The 15,247-nt window shown below is 41.4% G+C and overlaps 1 protein-coding gene across 3 annotated transcripts in view; it reads right to left on the bottom strand.

Moving 5' to 3' along the window:
- MYOM1 (myomesin 1) overlaps nucleotides 1–15,247 on the bottom strand; it is a 121,316-nt gene that overhangs the window by 101,994 nt on the left and 4,075 nt on the right. For 2 of the 3 annotated variants that reach the window (XM_036322837.1, XM_036322840.1), the window contains exon 3: nucleotides 2,742–2,882. The exons of the other annotated variant lie outside the window; for it this stretch is intronic. In XM_036322837.1, the coding sequence (XP_036178730.1) occupies nucleotides 2,742–2,882 (141 nt within the window). The remainder of the gene's footprint in view (nucleotides 1–2,741; nucleotides 2,883–15,247) is intronic. 3 annotated transcript variants of the gene reach the window in all.

Raw genomic sequence — 15,247 nt, 5'->3', positions numbered from 1 at the left:
CAGGTTTTTCATATTTTCAGGTGAAACGGACATGGAATGATGAGGGAGTCATCAATTCTACTGTCTGGATGGGAAATCCTCTAGTGTCACTCTCTATTTATGAACCCTGGACCTACTCCTATGCCCATCCTCATCAACACAACTTTCCATTTACTCTCGAACATCAATCTCTCCTCCTCTACATCCTGCTGGATTTCTGTCACTGGCTCGAACCCTCATCATAGCCACTCAATTCCAACCTATTGGACCATCTAACTAAACTCTCTCTAGAAATTCGCAGCTCCTGGCCAGACCTCCTGCCCATGGCCCTGACCAAACTCCGGCTACACCAAGGAGCCCCACTTTCTTGAGCCCTTTTGGCTCTTCTTGCTCAACCACCGTCTCCTTACCGACCCCCCTCCCCTGGGTACGTATCTCCCATATCTGTCTTTAACCAGGCAATTGCTCCGAGAACACGTTTCTGCCCAAGCCAGAGCCGACCAACCAGGACTCCCAAGACCAGCCCTTCACCCTGGTGACTCGGTCCTCCTTAGGAACCTACAACTACAAGCCTTGGAGCCTAGGTGGACAGGACTTCACACTGTAATCCTCACAGCCCCCACTGTGGCCAAGCTGCTTGGCGACCCCAGCTTGTGCCAGAGGTCCTGGCACCACCTCTCCAGACTCAAGAGGACCCCGGAGCAGCATGACTTCTATAAATGTGAAGTGTTGGGCCCCATTAAGGTCCGCCTTAACCGCCCTCCCCTCTTCCTTCTCCTCCCAGCCCTGAGCAACCTACACCCACCCCCACCCACTTATGTGTGGAGGTTCAAGGTTCGTGAAACCTACTACCAGAATGGCAAACAAGTCACCCGGCAGGTAGGATCTCAGGACTGCCCTCTGTTCGGATGTCAGACAAAGATCCAGATGGCTGTCGACATCCAGTCAGTGTCCAATACTGGCTGATCCTATGTCTGTTTTGCTTACAACCAGCGGAACCCAGACAGATGTAATCAAGATGTCAACACCTATGGGGTTGCCACAGGAGAGACTGTCATACCACACCGCAGCCAGTCTCACCAAGGCCAGCCCAGGTACCTTCTCTGGTGCAACGGCACCTTAAGCAACTGCATGAACTCCTCTGACCCCGGGCCTTGCTTCGTGGTCACAGTAGTTCCCCAACTAACCTTGTATGGAGAGTCGGAGCTCACTGGTTGCTCCCTCCATCCCATCCCTGGACCCGCCAGGCTGCCTTCCTCCCTGTCATGTTAGGGGTGAGTATCGTTGCCTCAGTAGGCCTCACTGGGGGACCCTCGGGAACAGTCTGGTCACCGCTCAGTACTTTAATGACAAGCTCCAGTTAGCCCTGGAGTCTACTACCGCCTCTTTTAGCCTCCCTACAGCAGCAAGTGACATCAGTAGCCCAAGTAGCCCTACAGACCGGCTCGCCTCAGACCTTCTGACTGCAGAAAAAGGAGGAACCTGCATATTCCTTCAAGAAGAATGCTGTTACTACATCGAGTCCGGAGTAGTGGAGCAAAACGTAAACGTACAGACCCTGACTAAGCTGAGTGAAGAACTACATGCAGGACACTTCCAGGACAACTCTCCTTCCGGCTGGTTCCAAAGCCCCTTAGCTACCTGGGTCCTACCCATGATAGGGCCCCTGATTCTCATCTGTGTTCTTTTTTCTCCCCCTGCCTCCTCAACTTCATCCGCTCCCAGATCACAGAGATGTCACGAGTGACTGTGAATCAGCTCCTGCTCCATCCCTACACTCGGCTCCCCTCCGATCTGCCTCTGCCGAACCCTGGCCTTTAATCGCCCCCCCCCCTTCGTCGCCCGTGGTCAGCTGGAAGTAGCCAGAAAGAGTCGCCGTCCCCTATCACCAAAAGGCCGGGATGTTAGGTCAGAGAGAGCCCAGGTTCAGATACATGCAGACATGTGATGAGACAATGGACTTCCCCTGGAATTTCTCACAGATCAATGTGCCAGACACAGATACCAGCTTCTTCTCCCTGAATCCACATACCCCCACACAGATAGGGACTTCTTCAGAATACCCCCGCCCAACCCCTGCGGCAGAGAATTCCTCAGCTCATGTCCCCGCCCCTCACCCAATTGCAGTATAAAAAAAGCTCCCCCCTCCCTGTTGGCGTGAATCCATGTGCCCTGTCCTGGGGGTACATGGGTCTCCCAGGGATGCAGAATAAACCTTTTCCTTTCCTTTCTTTTCTGATTCACTGGACTCTATTTCTTGCGCCGCCACCTAAGCCACCTAACCTAACAATATTTAATCACTAGCATCCAACAGTCTCTTTCTAATTTCAACTAGTTACATAAGTAGAATAAAGTTACTGCCTGGCTGGTGTGGCTTGGTGGTTGAGCTTCAATTCCAGGTCAGGGCACATGCCAGGGTTGCGGGCTCAAACCCCAGTGTGAGGTGTGCAGGAGGCAGTCAATCGGTGATTCTCTCTCATCATTAATATTTTTATCTTTCTCTCCCTCTCCCTTCCTTTTAGAAATTAGTGTGTTTTTTTAAAGTTCCTGATCATTCTCTTTTCTCTTGTAGCCATCCTATGTGATGGTAAAGACTTTAACAATCAACACATCTCCCTCTGCATAGAGTTCCAAAGTTCTTCAGACCTTTCTCAATAGTATATAGTGAATGCTCAATAAATGGTAGCTGCTATTATTATTATTACTTGACATTTACTCTCTACTTTATTATAATCAAGGCCAGGAACAGAATGCATACTAACCGTCCTGAGAAAATGGGTACCATATAGTCACTTGGCAGGTTTTCCTTCTCCTCCCCAGAGAGAAGGCTTTTCTTGGCTCTCTTCATTTGGGGGCTCAACTTGGATGAATAATCTTCTAACATCAGATTGGAATCTGTGAGTCTGAAACAAAAGCCCTAATATCAGACAATAACAAAAAATGTCTTTAAAATATTCAAAATACTTATAAAATAAGGTTTTACCTGGGGGGTGGGAAGGGGGTGTCACAGAATCCTAGATCTCTAACGTTATAATTATCTTTTATCTTTAGAACTAAAGTGAATGAGAAAGCCCTCTAGACAGACATCAGAGAAAAATAGGCCTATAGAAATTTCATGGCTTTCCCCCCTAAGTTTCAAGGGAAAACAGCAGTGCTTTGCCAGAGGCTAAAGCAAACAGCAATTAGCATAAAAGTACAAAAGAGACATTGGAAGACCAATGGACTTTGATATTCAGCAAGGCTGAATATCAGCACAAGACTTCCCTGCTGTGATTGCAATGGCTCAAGGCAATTTCCTAGTAATCCTTACATTATTTACCAAACTTTACCTTTGATCTGCCTGTATGCATTGCTAAAGGGCAAATGTGTATTCAAAGTAAATAAAAGCAGATGGACAGGTCTTGGTCTCTCTGTGCCTCTTCACAAAAGAGGTTTCCACCTGGCCCCCCAAAATTCATATTTCTTATATAGCATTTTCATTTGCGCATTGGCCCCTCCTGCAGATCCTGAACCCCACCATGCAGGTCAAGGCAGTGTTTTTGTAATAGTTCCAAATACTTTTTGCTGTTAAGTTAATGTCCACAACGTAGACAGTCTATATCTATATAATATGCTAAGGGTAATATGCTAATTAGGGCAGACATCCTTCCGGACAAAGCCGCAGCGGCTGCCTGAGGCTCAGGCAAGCTGTGGATGGCCGCTGTCGCTGTGAGGGCCGGGCCAAGGATCAGGCAACTGTGGTGGCCAGCAGTGGCTGCAGCAGAGGCGTGATGGGGGTGTTGCCTTCCCCTGATCCACCCGGTCACCTCCTGCAGAGGGAGGCCAGAGGCAGCAGCAGCGAGAGGGTGATGGGGGTGGCGCCTTATCCTGATTGGCTGGTTGCCTCCCACAGAGCAGGTAGTGGGCCTAAGCCATCAGTAGGACATCCCCTGAGGGCTCCCGGACTGTGAGAGTGGGCAGGCTGGTCTGATGGACACCCCCTCCAGTTCACGAATTTTCATGCACCAGGCCTCTAGTATATATATAAATGGTTTGTATACACTGTGCATCCAAATCTTTTGGGGGATTAAAAAATATTCTGGATAGGGAGCTCAGGCAATTCAGATGCAGGGCCTTTAGGTCAATGAGTTGGGAACACTTCTCAACTCATTCTATAAGGCCACTATCTATACTAATAAAAGCCTATGTGGTTGTCACGCCCTAATGCTGTGATGCCCTCACATGGTAACAATCCATCACCAGGTGGCTGTGTGCACAGTGAGTGTGTGTGGGTGGGTGGGGACTTGACGCTGCATGTGTGACACGGAGACAGGTCCTGCAGCTCCACACAGCAATGCCGGGGGCGGGTCCTGGCAGCTCTGCACAGCGACACTGGGGGCGGGACCCCCAGCTCTGGCCTACCTCTTTGGGGTAATCCATAGAGGAGCCCCAGATGGGTGGGCGGGGCCTACCTCTTTGGGAAGATTGATGGAGGGGCTCCCACTCTCTGAGAGGGCACAGGCCAGGCTGGGGGACCTCCCCCCCACCCGAGTGCACGAATTTCATGCACTGGGCCTCTAGTTACCTAATATCAAAACTAAACAAAGTGCCCTAGCCAGGTAGCTTAGTTAGTTAGGGCATGGTCCCGATATGCCAAAGTTGCAGGTTCCATATTCAGTTAGGGCATATACAAGAAGCAATCAATGAATGCATAAATAAGTGAAACAACCAATCGATATTTCTCTCTCCCTTCCTCTCTCTCTCTCTCAAATCAATTTTTAAAAAACATAAACATTTTAAAAAAAATTTTTAAACTAAGACCAATGTTACTCATGAACATAGAGGTAAAAATCCTTTAAACAATGTTGGCAAACTAAATCCAGCAACATATAAAACCAAGTGGAGTTTATCACAGGAGTGCAAAGTTTATTTAACATTTGAAAAATCAATTAGTATAATAGAATAAAAAACAGAAACCACATTATCAATTAATAGATCCAGAAAAAATACTTGGCAAAATTCAGCATTCATTCATTTTAAAAACTCCTGCCAAAATAGGAATAGAAGGAAACTTCTTCAGCCAGATTGAGGCCATCTATAAAAAATTTATAGTTAATATCATATCTAATAGTAAAAACTAAATGCTTTCCTCCTAAAGTTAGAAACAAGGTTATAATATTGTTCTACCACTTCTATTCAACATTTTATTGATGCTTCTAGCCAAAGCAATTTGTCTTAAAAAAAAATTTACATTGTAAGGATAGGCATATAGTTCAATGGAACAGAATTGAGAGTCCAGAAATATTGGTAAACCATTACATTCATGGTCAATTGGTTTTTGACAAAGGTGGTAAGGAATTTAATGAATAAAAGGATATCTTTTCAACAAATGGTGCTGAGATTATTGTACATCCATTTGCCAAAGGGTGAATTTATAATTTTATTCAACATCACACACACAAAATAATTCATAATACTAGTAGATTATATTTTTAAATATAAAAGCTAAAATTATAAAACTCTTAGAAGATAAGAGGAACTCTTTATGGTGCTGAGTTAGGTAAAGAGTTCTTAGATATAATACCAGTAGCATGATTCAAAAGAAAAATTGGAGAATTAAACTTCATTGAAATTAAAAATTCTGATCTTTTAAAGACATTGTTAAGAGAATGAAAAGACAAGGCGCAGAATAAAAGAAAATATTTATAAACTGGACTCCTAATACATTGTTTTGGGAATGTAAAATGGTATAACTATTTTGGAAAACAATGGTGTAGTTCCTTATAAAGTTGACCATAAACTTAGCATCCAAACCAGCTGATACTTTAGAAAGTACAGTTATAAGTTCAATTCAAATGTTATGGAACAATAGACTTTCAGATTGTGTTATATGTTAGAGTACCACTGAAATTTTCAGGTTTTATTTTTGAACTTTCTATAGCAATTTCATTTTTCAACAGAAACTTATTCAGCATTCATTGTATGAAAAATACTGTGCTGTGCTTAACACTGGGATGAGAGGGAGATATGAAGATAAATACCATTGTTTTCTGAGAGCTTTATATCTAGTAGGGGAGTAAATGCTACCAGGCCTGGCAAGTTGTATTATGTCAATGGAAAAAAGGATGGAAGAACAGAAGGAAGGTGGGCAAATAAGCAGAAAGACAAATGCAAACAAAATTAGAATTCACAGGCTTGACTGAGAATTTCTGTCTGGGCTTATCAGGGAATCCTTTGTGAAAAGCTGGGCACTGGAAGATGGGTAAGACATCCCAGAATGGGCTGTATGTACAAAAGCCTAAAAATTAAAGCTTAATTTTCATTGCTGAATTATCTATGTTTTGCCATTAGACTTTACTGAGTGGCCATTAAAGAGCTAAACTCATTTTTATTATTCTAAAACTGTCCCTTTAAAACTGAAATCTTGATATACATTTACAACTTAGTACTGTTGCTTATAAACAACTATTTACCAGAGGAGAAAGAGGCAGTGGTTTTAGTGACCTATGGGACAGCTTCTCAAGAATGCACTTTTTGGCTATCATTACTCAGGACTTCTGGTATCTGAAGTTCCATTTATTTCACCTTCAAAACTTCCAGGAGGGTCAGAAACAAGCACTTGAACTTCACATTCTATTTTCTCATCTCAACTTTTCTATCACCCATATTTCCTCTCTGAAAGAAAATACTTTCTTTAGGCTTTTGTGAAAAAGTTATTTTGGGTATACTTTTGAATTAGAGCAGTTTTGTTCTATGCTGTTCCTTTGATATTGTCATCATGTCAGCCTCAATACTGTCTATTGACCTTCCATTCTCTGGTTTCCTAATATGGACACCTATGTAGGTCTCAGAAAAACATCAAAGTTAGTAGACATGTAGGATACCAAAAAGAGCCCATCTTGTGTTAATACACTTTGCAGAAAACATATCTTGTAAGATACAAGCATGAATTTATTTTTATTTTTTAAAAAGTATTTTTATTTATTTCAGAGAGGAAGGGAGGGAGAGAAAGATAGAAACATCAATTATTAGAGAAAATCATTGATTGGCTGCCTCCTGCACACCCCCTACGGTGGATCGAGCATGCAACCCAGGCATGTGCCCTGACCTAGAATTGAACCATGACCTCCTGGTTTATAGGCTGATGCTCAACCACTGAGCCACACCAGCTGGGCAAGCATGAATTTAGTTTGACCAACATCACCCTTGAAATTTATTGACATGTAGTGTCATAATAAATAAGTATCCCTTGGCTTTTTGTTTTTATTTTTTGCATTAGTTACCATACACTTAGCTTTTTTCCCCCCTTTTCATTTCAATCTCATGACCACAAAAATCTCACTCTTAGTTTTAAAAAAAAAAATTTTAGCTAAGATCTCCCAACTTGAGGGACAATTTCTTTCCTCATTTTACAGATGAAGAAACTGAGAGGTTAAATAGAAATATAACCACAGTTTTTTCTTGTAGTTATTGCTTTTTTATTATTTAAATTTCCACTGAGAAGTAATATTGAACTCTTCTTTTCAGTAACTCTTCTCAGCTGAACTAAAAGCAAATACCATGAGGGTCTGAAACACTTCTCATCATAAATGTAGAACAGTCATGTGTTCCAGAAAGGGTAGGTGGGTAAAACACTGAGAGATTTAAATTTTTTATGGTTCTTATCTACATACACTATTCAGTTTTTATCTGTTTCTGACTATTTAAGAAATTAATTTAAGTAGACTAGCTTATGACCTATTTTTAAGCAGAAGTGAAAGAATTTACTTCATATTTCCTAGAAATCATATTATGCAGGACACTTGACAATGGGAGATGCCTTAGGGAGTCTAAGTCTGCAGACCAAACATTGTCCAGGGTTTTTATAAAGGTTAGTCTTATTAACTTATTTACAAGGTCGCCCAGAAACCCACATCCCACTCCACTTTGGGGATGGTCCCTGTGGTTTACTAGACATTTTATGAAAGTTCCCTTCCTCATTTGAGGTGCTCCTGATTTCTCTCGTTTCATTTAGAAAGGCGGTTGTGGAAAAGGTCAAGCCTGTTGCAATGGATCCTCTGACCCTCCAGAACTCCGAGATCTCTGCAGGGAAGCTCAGCTACACCCAACTGCGTGGCAGAGCTAACAGTGGACACAGCTAACATTTCACCTCCAAGCTCTGGGAGGTAACGGCTTTGTCCTTCCTCTACCTTTAGCTGACTCATTCCATTCCTACTCTATTAAAGGACATGCTTTCCTTCTCACAGCATAACTCACCTGCCTATGGAAGATTAATGTCATTCTGAGAGTATCTTGTATCATCTAAACTTGAGTTTTACCTGCAAATAGTATTTGCACAGGAAGCAGAGAATGAATCACGTCTTTCTGGGCCTCAGTTAAAATGCCTATAAAAGGAGGGGCTTGATTTAGGTGAACTTTTGGTCTCTTCCTGCTTTAACATTCCACAGTTCTATTCATCTACAAATTGCTGATTATATGAAACTGGTATCACCAGAAGTGAGACTCTTTTTCTGCCAACGAGCTGCACATTTATAGCAGTGAGACTGGAGGCAGGAGATTGGTGCCTGGTGAGAGCTCCTCTCCTGGGACTCAGCGTTTATCTTTGGGATTCAGAACATAACTGCCTTTTAAAGAACTAAGTGGCTTTTCTGCTTGCATTTGATTTTCCTCTGACCTTCTCCTACTGAATAGGAAGCAATGCGACTTGTCAATTTCTTAAATTTCTTAAATTCTGGAAGACAAATCCCAGAATGTTGTACAGTACATCCTCACTGAACATCTTCAATAGGTCCTTGGAAACTGCAACTTTAAGTGAAAGGGTGTATAATAAAACCTATTTTATCATAGATTAATTGATATAGATAAGAATTATGAATAATTCTTACATTCCTACAGCATATTTTTGGTCACAAAAATATCACTAAACTTCTAAATAAAGACTCAAGCACTTCTAATATTAAGTATTGAAATAAATGTAAGCTATACAGACATTTAAGAAAGATTAATAAAAACAAGTAAGATAATAATTTTCTAACGTCCATATCCTAGAACAGGGCCATGGGTGGCCAAAGCCTATCCTGGTAGCTCAGGGTGCAAGGTGAGAGCCCACCCTGGACAGAATGCCATTCCATTGCGAGAAGTACCCACACCCACACTCACTCAGACTGAGACAATATAGACAAGCCAATGCACCTCACATGCACATCTTTGGGAAGTGGGAGAAAACTGGAATACTTAGAGAAAACCCACACATGCATGGGGAGAACATGCAAACTCCACACAGACAGTAGCTTCGGCTGAGAATCAATTTATTTTTCCTTGTCAACATTATAACAAAATGACATTGAATGAAACAAAATTATTTGAGGACCTGCCGTATTGATTATTCACCCGATATATAATATTTTTAAGCAGAAATGAAAGTGTTATATTGGGGTAGGGTGCAGGCTGCAATACCCAATATACAATATATGTATATTTTTCCTTATGTATAACTAGAGGCCTGGTGCACGAATTCGTTGGGGTCCCTTGGCCTAGCCTGCTCCCTCTCACAATCTGGGACCCCTCGGGGGATGTTGGAGAGCCGGTTTTGGCCCAATCCCCATAGACCAGGCCGAGGGACCCCACTGGTGCACAACTGAGGGCGGGGAGGAACCGTAGGAGTGCTCCAGGGCATGTCTGGCCCATCTTGCCCAGTCCTGATCAGCCGGACCCCAGCAGCAAGCTAACCTACCGGTCAGAGCATCTACCCCCTGGTAGTCAGTGTACGTCACAGCAACTGGTTGAATGGGCAAACAAACGGTCAGACACTTAGCATATTAGGCTTTTATTATATAGGATAATAATACTTTTTATTTATAGAAGAGGCTATATGACTATTTCCAGAATATAAAACCCTGATATAACAGCAGCTTTCAAACAAACTTACCCTATATAATAAAAGGCTAATATGCAAATCAACTGAATGGCTGAACAACTGGTGGCTATGACACATACTGACCACCAGGGGGCAGACACTCAATGCAAGAGCTGCCCCCGGGTGATCAGTGCGCTCCCACAAGGGGAGCACCACAAGTGCAGCAGCAGTGGCAGGAGCCTCTCCCGCCTCCACGGCAGCGCTGAGGATGTCTGACTGCTGGCTTAGGCGGATGTTTGGGCCTAAGTCATCAGTCAGGCATCCCCCAAGGACTCCCAGACTGAGAGAGGGTGCAGGCCGGGCTGAGGGACCCTCCTCCCCCCCCACCGGGGCATGCATTTTGTGCACCGGGCCTCTAGTTTCCCATAAGAGTCTATTGCAGCAGTTGTCAACCTGTGGGTCGTAACCATCAGAAAACACATATAGCATATCAGATATTTACATTACGATTCATAACAGTAGCAAAATTACAGTTATGAAGTAGCAACAAAAATAATTTTATGGTTGGGGGTCACCACAACATGAGAAACTGTATTAAAGGGTCACGGCATTAGGAAGATTGAAAGCCACGGATTGGTTCAGTAGTTTTACATAATTCAGGTTCAGCCACTTAAATCTACAGATGGGTTTTAATCTCCATACAATTATGATCATTTCATGTGTTTTTCTTACTAAGTACCATAAAAAGCAGTAACAACAAAACAAGATACTTCATTGGAATCTTTGGAATGGAGAATAAACAAATGGTTTTATCATCATCATACTGCTAGGTAGTCTCAAAAGAGCCACTGTATACAGAACATCCACATGGATCTTTTCACAGCCTCAAAACTCCATAGGAACTTAAGAGAACTTAAGAGCTTAAGGGAACTTAAAACTCCATGAAAAATCTGATGGAATTTAGAATTTGGCTAAAACTAATAGATCCAAAAACATGACCACTGATCACCACAGCCTTTTTTATTGTGCATCACCAGATCTTGCCTGGACTATAGCATTAACCTCCTAACTGGCTGACCTGCCTCTATTGTGTCCCATAGTTTGTTCTCCACACAATAGCCACAGTGATCCCAATACAACTTAAGTCAGATCATGTCACTCTCCTGCTCAAAACTCTGCCCCAGGCCCCTTTAACTCAGAATAAAGTCTTTACAAGGCCCACAAGGGCCTACATGATTGGCCCTGCTCTGTCCATGACCTTTCGGACATCTTTCCATCTGTTCTTCCCCTCACTCCTCTATTTCCTCACTGGTCTTTTTTTTTTTAATATCTTTATTGATTTCAGAGAGGAAGGGAGAGGGAAAGAGAGGTTCGATTAATAAATGCCCTGGGATTTTTTTGTCTTAGAATTTGTGCCTTTCCATCTATTGTTCCCTGCTCTAAATCTTGGTTATTTTGGTGTTTAATGGCTTCTCCAGGAGAAGGGCAAATAAATAAGCATAACACAAACCTATATATTGATGCTTCAAGAAAAAACTGGTGGCAGTGTGGTCAAGGGGGGTTGTTGACCATTAACTGGCTCATGTTCCCATGGAAAGGGGTGGGGAACGTTCGTAAAGGGGGTCAAATTGCTATTCCATCCCTTTTTCGTGTAAGGAAGGTCATTTAATCTTTTTGGCCTCCAATTTTCTCTTTTGTAAAGTAAGGATAAGAATTTCTACTTCTCAGGGCTAATATAAAGATATAGTGGTACAGAGGATGCTATGTTAATTACATTATGGGGACTGAATTTTAATTTGTTTAGAATCAGACAATTAAATGTCTACCATTACCACAGAGGGTTGAGACATCCCCAAATTCTTCTATCATTCAAGAACTATGTGCTATGTTGTTACTATTTTTTTTAAGTTATTCATTCCTACTTACCAAGAATAACAAAATATTTTTATTTCCATATTTTTTTATCTTCACCTGATGATACTTTTTCCATTGATTTTTAGAGAGAGTGGAAGGGAGGGAGAGAGAGAGGGAAAAAAACAAACATTGATGCAAGAGAGACACATTGATTGGTTGCCTTCTGCACACAACCCGAGCAGAGCCAGGGATGGAACTGGCAACCCTGGTACGTGCCTTGACCAGGAATCTGAACCCTCGATCCGTCAGTGCACTGGCAAATGCTCTAACCACTTAGCAACTCCGTCCAGGGCTATTATTTCCACCTTAATGTGTGATCCAGCTTACTCAAAAGAAAAGAAGGTAACTTATTTTCCATAATGCCATATTATCTGTAGGGCTCTGCCTTATTTCATCTCAACTCCTAATACTGTTGGCATTAGGAAAGGGATCCTCAGGCCATGCACTGGGCTGTCTGGTACATGTGTTGACTTTCTAGTGCAGTGGTTCTGACCATTGTTGAGTCACAAAGTTCTCCGAGAATCTGATAAAAGCTTCAACAAAAAAATTCTCATCTGTGCCTAATTTTGCACATAATTTCAGATTTTCCAAGACTCGGTTGAAACCTATTTATGGACAGAGTTAAGAACCTTTGCCTAATGGTTATAAAGTGGCCATGAGTACCATTTCTCTTTTAGTCCCTGATAATATTTGTGGACTGCTAGCATAAAACAGTAATTTGTATCATTTTGTTTTCCTGAAATACTTTCTTTTGTCACTGTGACTAATAATAAAGGCATTTAGAATAAGCCTCCAGAATTTATTTGATAACCCTTGGCTCGGAATGTAATTGGTAACTGATCCGTGCTATAACCACATTGACTCTGGATGAGCCATTGTTTGTAAAACTGAGGTCAGCCAAATCCTGAGCACAGTATAAATCTCTGTAGTTTCCACTTTAACACTAGACATCTAACTACAAAGCAGAGGCTAAAATTAGATCACACCCAGTACGTACATATACTCCACAGAATTGCAGTTCCAACCCTAGGGGTTCTAATAAACAACATTGACCACAATCTAAAGAGAGATATTTCATTTAGCAGGAAAAAGTTGCTCCACTTTGAAAAGGTTAACTAGGACCTATAGGAATTATGAAGATTTTGAAATGTTCAGGGAATATTATCTGCACCTATTAGCTCTAGGTCTAAAGAAAGAAAGACTAGAATACTCCCAGAAATCGGTTGGCTTTTTTTTCTTTTACATTGCATTATACAAAGGAAAAATAGTGGCATTTTCTTCCCTCTCATTTCTAGGTCAACATGTTTTTACCAAGAAGTTTGCGTTATTCAAATACAGAAAGCCATTAATAAATACCTACCTACATAAATACATACATAGCAGGAAGGAACAAGATATGAGGTTGACTACAGAAAAATAACTACAGTACTGTTTCCTATAGAAAATTTATTATGTGAGACTCTTTATAGCTAAAATGGCGAAGTCTTCCAATGATTACATAGAGCAAATGTTTTCTAAATAAAATATAAAAATTCTCAAAAGATGAATTACTAATGTTTGGTGTAATAGATCAGATTATGAATAAATATAAATAGTGCATATGTGGTTAAAAGTATTTGTGTAAAGTTAAAATAATTTTAACATAAAATTTAGCAATAGAGTTGAACTAAAGAACACAAAAACACAAATTCATAAATTCTATAGATTCTACAAGCATCAGTAAGTACACAAGGAGTTACATTAATAGTGGTATGATAATGAAAATACCCATCTTCTATAGACTCAGCACAGATAGTGCAGGAAAATGGATATTTAAAATACAACCCTCCTCTTTTATAAGACAGCTGCTTTCCTAAATGAGGTTATTAAACATATCTATGGAATATTGTTCAGGAGAGCAAAATGATGCTATCACATACAGATGGTGTTAATTCCTCCCAACTTTCCTTTGCAAGGCAGTTCATTTGAAGCAAGTGCTAAAAGAAATGAATTTCTCTCAGTGACAATATTTCCACATTTGCAGCCAATTTGAGATCCTAATGAATATCCTATGGCAGAATATGACTCATGAAAGTGAGATTGCAAAATGAGCTTGTTCCATTTTAAATGGAATTTAAGAATGTTGACATCATACATTCCAGGTAAACCCCACTGGACTCTGGCTCTGTTACTGAACATAGCAGAAGCTCCCAGGAGGTCACTGTCAGTGCCCATGAAATGACAGCCCTACATCAGGTGCTCCTTAATCCCAATAGGAAATCAGGAATTTCTGCCTTCAGAAACCTTCTTCACTTCTGTTCATACAAACCACTGTGTTATTTCCTCAATAACTATTTTAATTCCCAGAAATACATGCCTTTTCCAGGTGTCCTAACAGATATTTTGTGGGGTCAAATTTTGTAAGGCTTAAATTTTCATTATGTTTAGAACAAAAATGCAACCTATGTCAGATGGTTTGGAAAGAATTTGAGGCAGCAGGTCATTATTTACCACATAGCCCAGTGTTGAAATTCAGCAATTCTTTGTGAGGACAATAGTTTGATTTTTTAATAAAAATCACATGCATCTTGCCAGGGGGCTTTAATCCCCTAAAACATTTCATTCTGGGTATTGAACAAATTAAAATTAGCTTGGACTGAGAAAGTAAATATCTACTCAGCAGGCTGGAACAACAGACAGAGAAGCCAACAGCAAAGTCACAGGAAACATTTCTCCCAAGGAACACTAGTGCTATAAAGTGTCATGGCAACTTCCTTCTTTGAGTGACCACTGAAACTTTCATCTCTAATATAAAGACTATCAGGTTGGCCCTGACCAGTTTGGCTCAGTGGCTAGAGTGTCGGCCTGTGGACTGAAGAGTCCCAGGTTCGATTCCGGTCAAGGGGATGTACCTTGGTTGCGGGCACATCCCCAGTAGGGGGTGTGCAGGAGGCAGCTGATCGATGTTTCTCTCTCATGGATGTTTCTAACTCTCTATCCCTCTCCCTTCCTCTCTGTAAAAAAATCAATAAAATATATATTTTTTTTAAAAAAAGACTATCAGGTTGCTGTTTGAAATTTTATCAGTAAGAATGTGACATCGCACTCTTGCCTGGAAGACCTCAGGAGCTCCTGACACAGAGAAGCAGCTTGATCCCCAGGCCCAGAGCTGATTCCACATAAAGGGTTTAATAGGACAGTCCATGCTTCCCTCAACTCACTGTTTCCAAAAAACAGCATCCTGGGTTCCCTTTGCAGACCAGACTTGCATCTAAATTCCACTCTTTCTAGAATCCTATACTAACTCTTTCTTTGAAATGGGTCGATAAATCTAATTTTGTGGGACTCCAGGTTTGTTTCTGGTATTCTTAGGCTGAGTGAGTGAGGTGGGGCATGTTTTAATTAAATGCTCCAGCTGGAGAAAATGTCTGCTGCCTGAATAACAGTGCTGAATTTTAACACTGGCTTTCAGATACTGAAAAATTAGAACCCATCTTCATAGTGTTGTGGATTCCTGTGACCTGTGAATATTAGATTCTC

The sequence above is a fragment of the Myotis myotis genome, unplaced genomic scaffold (assembly GCF_014108235.1).
Source record: "Myotis myotis isolate mMyoMyo1 unplaced genomic scaffold, mMyoMyo1.p scaffold_m19_p_9, whole genome shotgun sequence".
Lineage (NCBI taxonomy): Eukaryota > Metazoa > Chordata > Mammalia > Chiroptera > Vespertilionidae > Myotis > Myotis myotis.
This window is presented reverse-complemented; position numbering and strand designations above follow the sequence as displayed.